The sequence below is a fragment of the Copadichromis virginalis genome, linkage group LG7, assembly GCF_057382275.1.
Source record: "Copadichromis virginalis isolate Kocher_CV1m ecotype Utaka linkage group LG7, C_Virginalis_male_GT1.1, whole genome shotgun sequence".
Lineage (NCBI taxonomy): Eukaryota > Metazoa > Chordata > Actinopteri > Cichliformes > Cichlidae > Copadichromis > Copadichromis virginalis.
This window is the reverse complement of record NC_140624.1, coordinates 31,792,384-31,808,923: the sequence shown is the minus strand read 5'-3', so window position 1 is coordinate 31,808,923 and position 16,540 is coordinate 31,792,384. Positions and strand designations below refer to the sequence as shown.

The following is a 16,540-nucleotide window of genomic DNA, read 5'->3' as shown; positions in this document are numbered from 1 at the left end:
AAAGAGGAGTTTCTAAATCTACAAAACCCGCAGAACGTCAACGCCTTATGTCCATCAAAGGACGATGCTTACAAGCTGAATGGACGCAATCTGTTTAAAACTGGTGATGACAACATCTCTTAAGACGAATTTAGCTGCAGATGCAGGAAAGCCCACTTTGAGGCTCCAGTGAGAAAAAGTGACAATCCATTAGGGGTAAAACCAAGAATTAACGAGGTTTAAGTAAGGCTAGCATGAGTCCATGACTGTTGCACATAGACTCTTAGGTTGGAACTCACATGGCGTTAACGTTAGAAGCTTATAGTCTGCATCTTTATCCTACAATAAGGATCTGTAGCTACTGTCATATTTTGAAATATTTTATTCTGAGTGTATTCTGAGCTTTCTGCTGAGCTGTGTGTGATTTGTCACTTCTGTGTGTGATTCAACTGAGGGCACAATTAGCATTTGAAATACTGATAAATGATAAAAGACGGTCTAAAGAGTCATAAATGTCAGTTATGCAGCCACAATAAGCTGCTGGTCATGCTGAGCCGAATGAGAGCGAAGCAGAAAAATCTGACTGCACTAAATAGAGAAAAGAAGAAAAAAACCTTTTTTTAAATTACAGCTTTTCCATTTGTAAGAGGGGAAACATAGTAATAAAAAGAGTGAATCACATAAATCAGCACAAAAGTTACTAGAGAATTTTTAAGAGCACTTGCAGCAATTAAAATTTCTGCAAATATTCACACAAGTACAAAGGTTCAAGGATAACATTTTTTTTTTTTCAAGTTTTAGTAAATAGAAGTGCAGAATAAATCGCCACTAAAAACAGCTTCATCATTCAGGAGGAAAACCTGCTCAAACACACTGAAGGTGAAGATGAATACAACTTCTCTGAGTCACTGAGTGACAAAAACAAGAAAAGCAGGACTCCTGATTCTTAAACGCAATAATAAAGATCACTTATTTTGGACCAGATGAACAGAACAAGGTCACCAATGTCTTCTTGGATGTTAACCGGCTAAAGAAACATCACCTTTACATATAAATGCATTGAAAGAGTTAAAGGTGAAAGTCTTTCTTTTGAGTCTATTACGAAGACCTTTACTCGGCTCAGCCATTCTCCAATTCATGTTTACCCACTCAGCTATTTTCTGTTGATCTGAGGTCTGAACCGTACACAGCCATCCAATCTAAAATCGTGTTAGACGCGGTGTCCCAGTTACACCTCAGCGCTGCGTTAAATATGCAAACACGTCTCTTTGCCTTGCTTTCACACATCTGACATTTTATTTGGTTGTGAAACCGTCTGATCACTCAAGCGCACAGACTACCCTATCAGCTGACAACTTTTTAAATATGTTTTTAAAAAAAACATGTTTATATCATTTATGTTACTGGGTCATGGTGCACCGACTTGCACAAGCCTCAGGATAGTCAGTGCTTAATGTTTACACCAGCTTTTGTGTCAGTGGCCTTTTTGTACTGATGACCACGAGACGATGAATAAAAACTAATTCACGAGGACAAAAACTATGATGTATGAAATAATAACAACGTGAAAATATTCTGGACAGATGACGAGATCCACTCAGAACTAATTAAGTTGTGCAGAAAAGCAGCACGAGTTTGGAAGCGATCCAATCAGAAGTAATCTGCTTGTGCAGGAATGTGAGACGCACCCATTTGATCCACCCGCTGACAAGTTAAGCTAACTGCCAGGATCCCTGTTTCACCCTGAATGTGATAAAAAGGAGACATTTTGCATTTGATGTCAATTAAAGAGATGCTTTGTGAACCATGTGGAGGAACTCGTTGGTACAGCAGTAAAAGAAGGTCTGGATTTAAATCTGCTGGTTGTCTGAGAAGTTCACCAAGCTGCTCAGATGTCCTTTTGCTTTTAAACCAACTTTATACGTAAATGGATGATTTGATTTAACCCCCTCAGATCTAAGTCATCATGGAAAGCATTTATGCTTATACATTGAGGATATGATTTTTATTGTCTCACTGATGAATCCATAAAGTGCAGCAAAAAAATAGGCAGAAATACACAGGAGCAATTGCTGGTACCGAACAGGTTAATCACCGCAGTTGTTCTACTGAAGTGTACGTCAGGTTAGACCGTGGGTTAGGTCACAGGGCTTCAGAGGACTTTGTGGTTACAACGTAGCTGTGGCACAGAATTTCCACTGAAGCATAAATCCTCTGTTTCTCTAACATGTATGTCTTTTTTCTATTGTTCTCCCAACTCACACCAACCAGGAAAGATCATGATTCTCCCTGACACACATCAAAAACTCCTCACTTTTTCCCAAAAAGGTCAGTTTTCCCAACAAAATCTAAGGTTGAGTTCAGATTTGGATGTGAGGATTTACACTTCAGAGGGTTAAAAGCAAATGACTGGCAGGTCAGATTATGCCCAGAAAACAGGGTCCATGGATATTTGCTGCTTCGAGGTTAGTTTATCTGTTGAATTAACTGCGAATTCAGCTTTTCTCCTTTCAATTTTAAACAAATCTCAGCATTGTTTAGTTGTCTGGATGCAATGTCTTTAAGATCTTTTCAACAGGTTGCTCAAGAGATATGCGAAAGGAGCTTGAACATTCGGAGTAGAGACACTGCTCCTAGGTGTTGAAAGGAGCCAACACAGATGGTTCAGGCAGCTGATCACAATGCCTCCTAGATATCTGCCTTTGGAGGTTTTCTGGGCATACCCAGATGAGAGTAGAGCCCCCCCCAGGGACAGAACCTGAACTTGCTGGAAAGGGTTTAAATATCTAATCTGGCCGGGGAGCACCTCATCTCCCCAAATGGGAACTGAAAAGCTCTGCTGGAGAAGCATGTCTGGAATATTCTTCTGAAAGCCGACATAAGAAAAGTGGAGGAAAATAAACGGACGATACAAGAAGCATGCCAAATTTACTATTTGTTAAAAGGTCTGGCTTGCAGTATTTCCACCGAAGCACAGACAGCTACCACTGCATTACTTTGATACTGAAGAAAACTTTTAAACAAGCCCCGGAGCTCTTAACATGTTTGTGTATGTTTGTTTGCAGTGGACTTCAAAGATAATGATCTCCTTGGAAAGTGTAAGTCACACTGTGTATCATGTCTTTGTACTCTGATTAGTTGTGACTCACAAGAAGCACTAATTACAACTAAAAATGCAGCAACAGGACACTCAAAGCTTTAAAGTACCATAATTGCCTTCTTAAGCTGTGTGTATCTGTGTGTGTGTGTTGATTGTATCTTTCACCTCTCAATATGAAAATCCCTGTTCCAAATTAATCTTTAGAGCTGGGTTCACAGAGAGCTGGCACAAACATTAGCATTTTAGCACGGCTTCAAGTGCTCATGTCAGAGGGAGAAGCATGCACTTCTCCCTCTTTGGTTACAATCAGCCGAATGCCTTGTAGTGACTGAGAGCTGAGGGGGGACAAAGACTGTTTGAGGACTGTGGGTCTTACCGGATGTGCTCGTCGGTGACGGTGAAGGCCTTGCAGAGCGGCTGGGACGTGTTGAGCCAGATTGCCGGATTCTTCTCAGCCGCTACAGACGTCTGTCCCGTAATCGGAGCTGAGCTCATGTGCAGAGCGCTGGCGATGGCCGACAGCAGGGTGTCGTCACTCGCATCTGGACCGACACCTGTCCAATGAGAGAATGAGATCAAGAGATGTGTCAGAGGTCAAGACAGGCTGAAGGACTGGATTCAAGCTGTTGTTGGAGACCTACTCTGCAATCCTTTGGGCAGGTCCATGGTACGCAGGACCTGCTCTGTGACGTCTGATGACCGCAGACCTTTCAACCTCTTCTCCCAAAACAGCTGCAGACAGACAGACAGACAGCTGTTTATCTGATCATCTCACTGGTTTTTGATTAGTTTTGCTTGTTCATTTTCAAGACATTTTCAAATATAATACTTTAAACTCTTAATGTCCATCAGGCCTCATGAAATTGTTCAGGGTAAGGGTTAGAATCAGAAATTCCTGTTTGAAATGCTCAAATGGAAATCTTAGATGAACTACAAAGCAAAGGTAAATCTTTAAAAGATCTTCTAGATTCTCTATATTTGACTCAGCATGCAGCTGAAATCCAACCTAACCCTAAAGGCCATCGCACGCTGGGCGGGTTGTGAAAAAGTGGCGCTGAGTTCATTCAATTATCAAGAGAATTTCCTGGTTTGATCCAGGAGTCGAAGCTGCATGACAGCATATTTTTGGATGTCAGTGGGATCGTTTGAGCTGTTGTTGGCAGAGTTGGGATCATATCTGATGAGGCAGAGAAATCGGTTCAGTAAGCTGACTGACCCAGAGCAGAATCTAACTGTGTGGCAGAGGTAAAATAGTATTATTTACTATTTACATATCACTGTATATTCAGTGCTGCTGCATATTTTGAGCTACAAGCACAAATGCAAAGATCTGAGTGGCCAGATCAGTTTATTCAAATAACAAATTTAAGAAAATCTGCACACCTGAGTCAATGACAAGTGCATAGAAGGAAAGAAATCTGAGAAATATAGCCTAAACTCCACAGACCATCCTGCTTACCAGATCTGTTTATTCACATCTAAAAACTCAAGCCAGCCCAAAAGCATTAATGCTGCACATTCATTCAGAGACTAAGTATATTGAGCTTGGAAAGAAAAGCGTCTGGACTTCTTTAAGTTACTTGAAGACGTTTCACCTCTCATCCGAGAAGCTTCTTTAGTTCTAAGGTCAAATTGTGGAAAGTCCCCGATTTAAGCCGTATGGGAGTGTCCCCCTAGAGGGTCATGAACCCCCTGTTGATCCTCTATCTAATCACATTTGTTAAGGTGTGAAAGCGGGTGTGGGTCACATTCAGCCGATGTTTCGGGTGAACTCACTGTGAAACCTGGCCCCACCCTATCATGTGATTTCCTGAGGTCAGATGGCCCAGGATGTGAGTGGGCGTTAAGGCGCCTGGAAATGGATCTCAAAACTGGATTATAGATGGCAGAGAGTTGGTGTCGTAAACCCCCGCCTCTGTTCAAAGATGGTCGTTCACAGTGGACATAGATGGCTTCTTTCACTCCTCTTTCAAACCATCACTCACACATTAATGTTAGCCTCATGGTTTAAGGTTTTAAACAGGGCTGGATGTAGATGGGTCAGCAGGGACCTGGAGGAGGTTAACAGGATAATGGAACCAGGTTCCTTTCCTGCTGCTCTGCTTTAATTGGACAGAGTTAAAAGACAACAGTACTGTTGTTAAAAACTTTTATAGTGAAGAGTTCCAACAAGGAAAAAATTCGATACTGAGGGGTAAGTTGGACTCTAGCTCTAAAGATGTTGCAGGCAGTCTGATGGATGCTAACCTCTTACTGTTCAGTGGCAGAAAAAGAGCTCATTTTCATCTAGTCTGTGAACCCAAATGAATGTCTTAGAATAGAAGAACTGTGGGGCTTAAATGCATATTTTATCACCTTTCATTAACAGTATCATTCTACCCAACATATTTATCTCCCTCCAATCATCATTCAGTCCTCCGTGTGCTGCTTTTCCCATGATGCTTCAGCACCCTCTAGTGGTTCCAGCTGTCATTACACTCTTCTCCTCCTCACAGCCTTATGTAAGAGCCTGACCTCGCCCTCCTGAATTACCTGTATGTGTATTTGTGTGTGTGTGTTTCAGCGTCTCACCTGTTTGGGCTGCTCGATCGCTCGCTGCAGGTCTGTCTTCACCTTGTTTCCGGGGTGACTCGTAACCTTGGTAACGGGCTGTTTAAAGATGGAGGCCGTCTGTCTGATGGGCAGAGCTGTGTTCAGGTCTGGTTTCCCTCCCTGCATAAGACAGACACGAATCTGAATGTTGGTGTTTGGTTTCTTTTGCTCCCTGACTTCCCTCCCACCTTCTTGTCCTTCCTCCCTTTTATCCTTCTTTTACTTTAGCTTTCTCCTGTTCTTTTCTTCCTTACAGGTCACATTTACCTTCCTATACATGAGGCAGAAATATTAAACCTGTGGTTGTTTCTGTGAGTGTTTGATGTAAGCTTAAAGGGTTAACTCTAAGCTGAGACAACAACAGGAAGTGCGTGTTTGTGTGTCTCTGTGCCCATAAGTAATGAAGTGTGAAGAGCAGCAGTACAGGGTTGCGAACCGTGTCCATACAGCACACACACAAACACATACATGCTGAAATTAACACTGAGGATGTGTAGATTATCCGTTTAGCAAGTAAATCTTGCTATGGCTCGCCTCTCTCCGCAGGCGCTATTTTTTTCACCCTACTCCACCTCTGATTGGTCCACACTTTATCCACTTAAACAACCATACACAGTCTATGTTTGATTACAGTCAGTGATCACAGTAAATGTTGAATGGATTGATACTTATAAAGCACTTTTTACTCTAACTGAGCACAATGTGTTTTTGCCCAGACACATTTAAAATACATTTCACACCTTCAATCTACAGTCTCTACAGAGGCCGATCTGGAGGATTTATCTAGTCTGAAGCTGTTTCATACATGCACTGCAGCTCTGAACTCTTCTAGCCAAAACCAGACATTCACCGCCAGCGAGTAGGCGTCATCTCCCAGTCATTTCCAGCAGTAGTCATTTCCAGCAGTTAGAAAACTGACTATTTCCTGCTGTGCTTCATGTATGAAAGGACAACTGTGGGAAAAAATCCCACCCTAATTCTCCTTAACTTCTCCACAGTTTACATGTGAACTTACCAGGTCTGTAGTCAAGACCACCTAAGTGGTTCCCCTATTTGTGTGCCGCAGAGAAAAGGCAAAGAGAGCAGATCTAACACCCACAATTTAAAACGCAGATGACCATGGCACATTTTAGATCATAACACTGACAAGATCAACGAGACAAGAAATAAATGAGACAAACAACCGACACCAGTCAGAGCCAAAATGATGATGCAGATTGGTCTTGAAGAAGAGAAGTCATCCAGAGCAAAACAAATCAAAAGCAGCATGTCGATTCTGGGCGAAAACACCCTGAAGGTGGAGACAAGCTCGGGCCGGGCCCAGCGCAAACTACCATTCAGATTATCCTGAACTAGGACGAGTGTTAATTAAGACACCAGAGTGGAAGTAGACAAGTCGACTTTGTGTTTTCAAAGTATTAGAAGAAAATCAACTTTAAAAAGATCCACTGAGGGAGTCCGATGTTTCCTCAAAGCTCTAGAATCCCTGTAGCCCATAAATTCATTAGGATTCATAATTTATGTGTTTGCTTGTAACGTTTGTCTGTTTATGGACTTTTGAAGAAGCCATTACTAGGTTTTGTGCTTTCATCTAAAGCCACCAACATGCTCCCAGTTGTCTTCATTGTTATCATTATGTTGTTATTTATGGGGCTAAAAACCAAGTTTTAACCTCTTATAACATCTAACAACTCCTTTTATTTGGAATTTTCACCCATTTGACATATCCAGATGGAAATCTGTGAGTCCAAACTGCATGTGAGACAGCTGATTGGTTGATTTATGATGTCATTTCACTCTGTTTGGGTTTCCCTCCTCTTGATTTTCTTCTTTTATTTTTACATCATGGTTTAAGAAGCGTCCGTTTAACTGTACCCCACTTACTTCATCCTTAACTACTGACTAACTATTTTTAACTAATCATCCACTTCTCCCACTTTCACAATGCCCAAACAAATCTCAGGCAAGATAAGGAGAAGGCTCAAAGACAGTAATTTATGAATAAAGGGGTTATGACCAGCTTTTTCAGTGTGAACATTAGGCTTGTTCTACATTTCCAGAACTAAAAATCCTTACCTGACTTTAAATTTAGCCCTCCCAGGGTTAAGATCTGAGTCTAAATATCCATGAGATGGAGGTAAAAAAAAGACTTAAAATACGCAAAAGGGAAAAATAAAGTGACAACAGTGAGCAAACCAAGGAAGCTCAAGGCTGTAAAACCGAGGAGGGCAAAATACATCCGGGTCAATATACCCAGGCTGTCCCTGATAACAGGACTGCTGGGATTACACTTCCATGTGGACGTGCACACAGTCAGCTTTTGAGTCGACATGGATAATTTGGAGCGTAAATGAAGCCTATGAGGTCTAAGACATCATCCAAGTACCCCACCGGTGTATATTTCAGAAAGGATGCAGGCCCTATTCTCCCCCAATACATAGAAATCATGTATTTGAGCATGTGGAGAAACAGGTCTGAGCTTAACCAGGAATCTGATGTTTGTTATGCACATGTGACCAGGTTACTTCCTCTGTTTGAGGAAGTAACCTGGTCACATGTGCATAAAATCACCCTGCTATCAAACAGAATATCATCTCAATCCGCTCTCACTCTCTCTGACTCTCCAATAACATGAGGTTCAGCTGCTGGGTTTTTATCTATGCAAATAAGTCTGTGTGACTCAGGTATATTCACACGATGGATAAACAAGCACAAAGTTCTTGTTACCCTGTGACCTTTCGACCTGTTGCCGGAAGAGTTTTGTTAATCTGATAATCTGTTAAAGCACAATACACACACAGTCACTCCCACACAGGTGTGATCCATCTGGGTTACCTTGGCCATGCTCAGCGGGTCATGTCGGAATCTCTGTTTGTTTTTCTGCAGTTTTCCGGGCATCATCTTGCCCGTGCGAAAGTCAAAGCATGCCAGATCCACTGTATTTCCAAGGTAACGGGACAGCTGGGGCTTACTCCGGAACTTCTTTCCTGAAGGACTGGAGGATAAAATGGAAAGGACGCTATCATTAAAAAGTCATACTTATAACATCATAAAGAGAACCTATACTACATTACCAATGATGAGTGCCTAACATGGCCTGGGGTCAGTGTGTGTACAGGTAATCCCTGTGAGCTGGAAGCTAAGACTTATTCCTTATTCCACTCTTCGCTCAGTATTATGTCAAATAGAGGGGATATACGTAATATAGTCATCTCAGAAAGTGAGTACAAACTCCCCTCCCACCTGCGGAGTATTTATTTATTGTTTGTTTGTTTGTTTGTAAGGTAGAGTCAATGAGAGGAAAGCTGAATTAAAGGGATAAAAAAAAATTCAGACAGAACATGAACTGAGAGGCTGTAAACATCTTGATGCATATCCAGGTAAGTAAATCTCCAAAAGGCTGATTCTGTTCATCTGGACGTAGCGTTTTCAGTGGGAGAAACATTTCATCACTCATCCAAGTGACTTCTTCAGTCATTATGCAAATGTACTGTTTATAAGATTGGGGAAACCTGCAGTCAGCTGAGACTGAAGAAGTCACTTGGATGAGTGGTTAAATGTTTCTCCCACTGAAAACGCTACGTCCAGATGAACAGAATCAACTTTTGGAGATGAGAGGCTGTACCATAAATATGGATTATTATGAGCTGTAAATCATGCAAAGCGATGTTTGTAGCTGAGTGAAAAACCCTGTTCCTTTGGTTATAATCCCATTTCCAAACAATCTGAAGTCCTTCATTCTACCGTGAGAAAGCTTATTCACAAGTGGAAAACATTCAAGACAGTCGCCAGTATTGAGTGGACATCCCAGCAAATTCACCTGAAAGTCAAACTGAAAGTGCAAAAAAAACCCAAGAGCTACATCTCAGACTCCGCAGGCCTCAGTCAGCATGTTAAATGTTAAAGTTCATAACAGCACAATCAGAAAAAAAGAGAACGAGTAGGACTTGTTTGGGATGGGTTGCCAGGGGAGAAGGCTCTTCTCTCTAAAAGAACACAGCAGCACAGTTAAGCTTTGCAAAGCTGCATCTGAACAAACCACCAGACGAGACCAAAGGGGAGCTGGTTGGCCATAGCGCACAACACCATATTTGGAGAAAAGCAAACACAGCATATCAGTACAAACACCTCAGACCAACTGTCAGCACAGCGGCGGAGTGCTGAGGATTTGGGCACCTTACAGTCACTGAGTGGACCATGAACTCCTTTCTATACAAAGGGAATCTAGAGTCAAATGTGTCCATCTATCCTGCGGCTACAGCTTGGCCCCAAACTGGGTCATGCAACAGGCAATGATCCCTAGAACAGCAGCTAATCTATAACTGAATCACTAAAAAGAAAGAAATAGAGGTGCTGCAATGGTCCAGGGAGAATCCTGAACTCAACCTGACTTACATGCTTTAATAGAGGACTTTAAGAGAGCCGTGCATCAATGAATGCCAGCAAACCTCATATACGCATGTGAGTGTGTCCTCAGGGTAATCAAAGGTGTAGAGGTCCAGTGTGTAACAGCACAGACCCATTCATTTAGGTGTCACACAGTGGAAATTTGTATTTGTCTTTTATAATTAATTTATAATAATGTTTTGATTTTAGTGTTTATTTGTGAGTGTAGTTTTTATTTGCATGATTTTATTCTAATGTTTGTATTGCATGTTTTAGTGGTTTTCTAATAACAACAATAATAATAATACATTTTATTTATAAAGACCCTGTCAAGACACCCAAGGGCACTTAACTATAGAATAGAACACATAATAGGACAATGACAAAATGAAGAACAATAAAAACAAAAGCACAGGATAAAATGAACAAACAGTGGGTTGGTATGAATATGCAGCTTTGAACTGATGGGTTTTGAGTTGAGATTTAAACTGGAGGAGAGAACCAATGTTTCTTATATCTGGGGGTAGAGTTCCATAGCCTGGGAGCAGAGCAGCTAAAAGCTCTGCTTCCCATGGTGCTGAGGCGGAAAGGAGGCACAGCAAGCTGGATAGAAAAAGAGGATCGAAGTGAGCAGCCAGAAGAGGTAGTGCTTAACAGATTAGAAATGTGAGGAGCAAGATTATGGCCTTGAAGGTGAGCAGAACAAGTTTGTTTTTATCTGGAATTTCACTGGGAGCCAGTGAAACATTGGGGAAACATTGTTTAATCCACTGTGGACTGGCTGGCCATGGGATAAAAGTGGTGGCATCGAGCGACAGACTCCAGTGCACAGTGTAAGCTGGGCTGGGACGTGACGAACCCAGTGGAGGGAAGAGACAGGGACAGGAGGCGTCTCCTCGTCTGCCTAGGAATAAACCTTTTCTGATTATACCTGTACCATCTCGTACCCTGGGTTTCTGGTGCACCAGCTTTAGTGTCTACATAGGCAGCAGCAACAGAAGCAAGAGTTAGTTTTACTCTTCTTCCAGCATTTCACCGAGTGTCTCTAGTGTTAGTCAGGATAATATTATACGGTCTATAACTGAAAGACTCTGTGTTTCCTTATGGCCTGAAATTATTCTGTGTGGGTGTGGAGGGTAAAAAAAGGGTCCTGATAAACATGAGTTTGTGAAACCGGTAGAGGCCTCAGCAGGGCGTTGCTGCTCTTCCAGTAAACTGACCTGTTGTGACTGGTTTTCTTACTGGAAGTGATGAGTCACTTCAAACCAAACTGAAAGTGAGCCTTCAGGATGTGACGGAGCTCAGACGTCTCTGAGCTGCTACAGTGACAGGCCCAAGCTGTGCAGATCAACAGGAAGTAAAGAACAGCCACCGGCTCTGCGGCAAGGCTACGATGCCGCAGAGCTGCACCAGGAGCAACTTCCTCTGCGATCTGACGCAGAATGCTGAGCAAAAAGGAAAAACGTAACAAGCAGCGCTCCAAACTCAACTTTAATCTGCTCTGGAGAAGAGCTGAGGCAGGAGTATTTCTGAGGCAGAGAGACACAGACGCTGAGGTTTTCCTGCCTGAATGCACATTACTGGATAAGAGAAGCGCGGGGGGCAAGAAAAGTGCAGAAACAGTGAAATAGAAGTGACCCTGCATCTCACTCTCAACTGATTTTTTTTTCATAATTTACTACAACACAGAGATGTTGTGATTAGGGTGCATGGACATGTCCTCCTTCATATGTCAATCACATGCATTTGCAAAATGATGCCTGATTTGTGTGTTTTGTGACCATATGATTCCAGCTAACATGACCTTTAGCTGTGTTCAAAATCATTCTAAAGATCCAAAAATTCTCAAAGGATATCACTAGAATTTAAAGAAACTGCCACCAAATATTCATAACATCAATACATATGCTGGTATTGATATTGGATCAATATTAGCCCAATACGGTCGATACTTGCTTTCTATCCTCTATGTTCTGTATGCAGCAAATAAAGTATTTTATTTAGGAAATGAATATGTAGTATGAAAAATGTCTGACCTTTTCTTATCGACTGTTACATCTTTATTATTTATAGCCTACAGCACATTAAAACAACTGAAGGTGACCCAAAGTGCTTTAGAGACAGACACTTTTATATCCCAGATGTCCAAAAAACATAGTTTGAAAACAAACGAAAAGCTAAAAAGTGTGTTCTGTTTTGTTTTAGTAACTGATTCCGGTGGAAAGTCAGAATAACAGTGATTTAGTGATCAGATACCTTTTATAGCTTAAAAGTAACACTATCAGTATTGGTATTGGCAAGAACAGCCCTGTGTTTACTTGACAATACAGTAAATACAGCGACAGTAAAATTTGCAGTGTCATAGAGCACTGCTAGTAGTAGTAGCAGTAGTAAAAAGCATGATAGAAATACTTTATGCAACACATTTTTGGTAACTCTTTTACGTCCCACTCATTTATGTGTTGTGCTAAAAGAGATATAAACTCAAGCTGAACTGTGGCTGAACTGTACTTTGATGCAATACAAACTTGTACCACAACATGGTGCAATGAGTCATCCATCTATTCTCTTCTGCTTGGTCAATTTGGGATTGCGGGAGGAGCTGGAGCCTATCTCAGTGGGCCTAAGGCGAGAGGCAGGTCACACAGACAGGTCGCCAGTCTGTCGCACGGCACAAGGATTCGTTTTAACTTCTAATTAACCAGGTAAAAGAGTGCACTCTTGCGTCATGGGAAAAAAGCCAGGCCTCTTGAGGTCTGGCCCCTGGTGGTGAAGTATTTACATTTGAATAATTACAGAAAATACCTTTAATGTACGCCCTCTTCAAAATAAATCTACACTAATCAGAGCGAACGAAAAACTAACAACGAAACGAAAACAAAATGTAATATACTGAAATTACAAATTAGGAAAAAAAACTGAAGCCTAAGTGACAGGGGAAATGCAGAGATTTGTGCTCTGTAAGATAACACAGAGCCATTGCCTTTAAATGTATGTGATCCTACTCACCCCTAAAGACCCATTTTGAGCCAGGAAAACCCGAGATCACCTACTGATTTCTTCTAAAGCCCCACTTCACCAGCCTCATTCATTTACATTCAAGTCCTCTGATTTTTCAGATCCACTGGTAAAGATCGCTTACATGTCCCAAGGTCACACCTCAAACAAAACGGTGACAGAGCTTTGGCAGGCACTGCTCCATGTTTGTGGAATCAGTTATTACCTGCTGTAAAAGGTGACCTCCATCTCTGCTTTGAAGTCAGGTCAGAATCCACCTTTACTCCCAGACCTCCCCAGCTCACTGCTGGGTGCTGGTGCTTGATAATTCTGTATTCTGTGTCCATTTTTACTTTTTCATGTAATGACATGAGTGTGTATATGAATGTGCATACTTCATACAACACTATGGTCCATGAAAGCTGTGTTTAAATGTGCTTTACACAAAACACAGAAAGTAAAATTCATCTTGCAGTCTATTATTTGAACAGGACACAGTTCCGTCACAGCTGCTGTGCTTGTCTTCAAGGCTATTTAAAAAGCTATTATAGAAAGTTGAAGTGAAACTTCCACAGTCTCTTCCAGCTAACTCAGGCAACAGCAGCACAAATGGCACACCCAGCTTTACGTTTCCCAGCTTTATGAAGCAGACGGTTGGCTGTCTGGGCACAGGGACAGGATCCTCAGTGTTATGGACATTTCCAACAGTAGTTTGCCTCTGACAACATCAGGAGAGAGGCCTAACCCAGCTAGAATGAGTGGTTATCTTACTGTACAGCATTTGGAGATAATAGCTTTACACGATGCCCGCTGGCATCAGTGCAACATGCTGTTCTTTACCCAGCATATGTCAATAAGGGAGTCATGTGGCTGTCAGGAGACGTTAAATAGATGTACAAGTGGCACTGAAGCGAGACACCATGATACATTTTCAGATTCAGACTCTCCTTAAGGTTGATAAAGAAACAGTTACAAAAACAATTTATACATCGACTGTATATCAAAGGTGACCACTATAGCCCCTTTTCCATTAGTTTCTACTCAAATAGACCTGCTCGGCCGGGGTTCCAAGGCGAACCAAGTAGGTACTGAAATGTGATGTCGTCAAACTGCAGGCCAACGATTGGCTAGTCTGTGCCGACACTCAATGAGTTAGGAGAGTGTCTCATTCACTGAAATCAAAAAGGAAATTTGTAATATAAAAAAAGCCCCAGAAAACACAGCAACAATGGAAATGGCTACAAAATGCAACGCCGTGGTCCCAGAGTCCGACAGAAAGTCAACTACTGAGCACCAGGCATATCGTCCACCTTTGTTGTAACATTCATGATGCATACTAATTCCATCAATCTAAATGTAAATGTTTGACAGAAAGCACTTATATAAAAAACAGCATAGATGTATGGGTGTGAATGGGTAAATGAGGGTCCTCAAGTAGAGTAGAAATGTGCTATATAAGAACAGGTCCATTTACCATTTTGGATGACATATTTTGCAGATTCAGTGTTAGAATTTTGTCCACCGCCATTCGGGTTTTTTGGAGCTAGACATGTCAAGGAGTGGAGTGTTAACTTACCAGCTAATGTTAACTTGGTTACACTGTTTGAACCAAACATTTTCAGTGGGAGAAACTTGTTCTTCCAAGTGACTCCAGGCTCAGCATTCTGCAGGTTTCCCCCAGTTTAAAAACGGTACAACTGCATAACGATCTAAACCAGCACCATTGCATAACAATGAGCAGATCAGATCAGTTTCATGCTCATTCATATGCAAATTGTCACAGCAGTTAATCAATGACCACGAGTACTACTCACTGAGAGTTGGAGAATGGCTGCAATCACAGCACTAAACAATACTGAAAGATGTCCTCTTAGATTCCCTCTTTGGCTCAAAGATTGTCATTCCCCTTTTTTTACTTAAGGAGGTCAAGAAGGCAGCTTATGTGAAAAGGTAACGGCCACCTCTGTGAATAGTACTCAGGGCCATTAACGGTCATGACAATTCATTGTTAAGCAATGGTGGTTATGCAAGTGTATTGTTAATAAAGTCAGACTAAATTAATCAACATTCTGGGATTTAGATAGCAGATGCTTACTATTTCTATTTAACTGACTAAAAGCTACAACGTCACTTGTCAAAACTAGAGTTTGTGTGTATGTGTGTGTGGATGGTCTGTCACTACAATTAACCACACAAAAAGACATTTTATTTGTCATTTACTGGCATTAATGGGATCAAAAGAATAAATAGAGAGGTTCAATTTAAAGAGTCAAATGAGCTGACAAACGTGAGGCCTTGAAACCTATATTTAAGCCCTGATAAAACCCAAATGAGTAAGTTCTAAAAACGAAAACTGTGAACACGTTCAAGTCAGACATTTTAATATTGGAGTCTATGGAAATTGACTTACTCTGAAAGTCTGCCTCAGGTGGACTTTAGAGAAACTGCAGGGTTTCTTTTAGTTTTCGTTATTGGTTTCATTTTTGCTCTTATTGCACATTTATGGAGGTATGAGGTGTGTCCACTGTAATCTCAATATCTGGATGAACTTCCCACCAATGTTCAAGCACTTTGGTTTGGCTTGCTTCGGTCATCCAGCTGTTCTTGGCCCCCTGCTGCCACAACTCTGGTCATACAGACATTGTTACATTGTTGTAATGCTGTTATTAAGAATGAATTCTGATTGGCTACTTTGCTACTGTGCACTACATTGTAACTTCTCAGACTGAAGCCGAGCCTCTGGTTGGTCCACTGAGTGTGAACAGAGGTGAGCTCACAAACAGTCCAGAGTCAGCATTGGTACCACAGCCGAACTGCTGACTGATTATCGGTTTGCTGTGTAACCACTGATCGATTAGTGTGATGGGCTACCTGTAGTAGTAGACGTCGCTCTTTCCGGCGCTCAGCCCGGACTTCCTGATCACTTCTTCTTTCTTCCAACCGGGCGGCAGAGCGGGACAGTCCGTCCTCTTTCTCTCCATCATAGCGCGTGTACCGATCCCACGGTTCAGGCTCCTGTCGGATTAATCGATCACTTGGTAAATCCCGGCGTGGACCCCCCAGACGCGCGGCGTGCTGGTGAAAAACCAGCGGAGCGACGTCACGGACGTTACGTTAACGGTGGCTCTCACACTCCCTCCGCCCTGCTTGTTTATGCTGCTTATTTTGGGTCGAACAGAAACAAACACAGTGTTCCGGTTCGGGCTGTTCCGGGTTAAACCGCCTCCAGGTCCGGGTTTACTTCAGTTTACCTCCTGAGAGAAGCAACGGCTCATCCGGGGATCCGATCTGATCTAAAGTGAACTGAACTGAACTGAACTGGACCAACGGCAGGCTGTGACGTCTGAGATATCACACACACACACACACACACACACACACACACACACACCGCGATTAAACTCAGACGCGCACGCTCACACGCACAGACACACTCCCCCAGAGATCGTCTTGAGATCAGAACACTCACTCGGTGTTAGTTTAGGT

General features: G+C 42.1%; 1 protein-coding gene across 2 annotated transcripts in view; it reads right to left on the bottom strand.

Moving 5' to 3' along the window:
* Positions 1 to 16,510, bottom strand: part of mbd2 (methyl-CpG binding domain protein 2) — a 31,468-nt gene extending 14,958 nt beyond the window's left edge. The window contains exons 1-5 of one of the 2 annotated variants that reach the window (XM_085463059.1): positions 15,926 to 16,510; positions 8,507 to 8,666; positions 5,651 to 5,791; positions 3,721 to 3,811; positions 3,456 to 3,633 (exon numbers count right to left, since the gene is read on the bottom strand). In XM_085463059.1, coding sequence (XP_085319185.1) covers positions 3,456 to 3,633; positions 3,721 to 3,811; positions 5,651 to 5,791; positions 8,507 to 8,666; positions 15,926 to 16,038 — 683 coding nt within the window. In that variant the 5' untranslated portion in view covers positions 16,039 to 16,510. The remainder of the gene's footprint in view (positions 1 to 3,455; positions 3,634 to 3,720; positions 3,812 to 5,650; positions 5,792 to 8,506; positions 8,667 to 15,925) is intronic. The other variant, XM_085463058.1, reaches the window with a different exon arrangement.
* Positions 16,511 to 16,540: the final 30 nt, after the last annotated feature.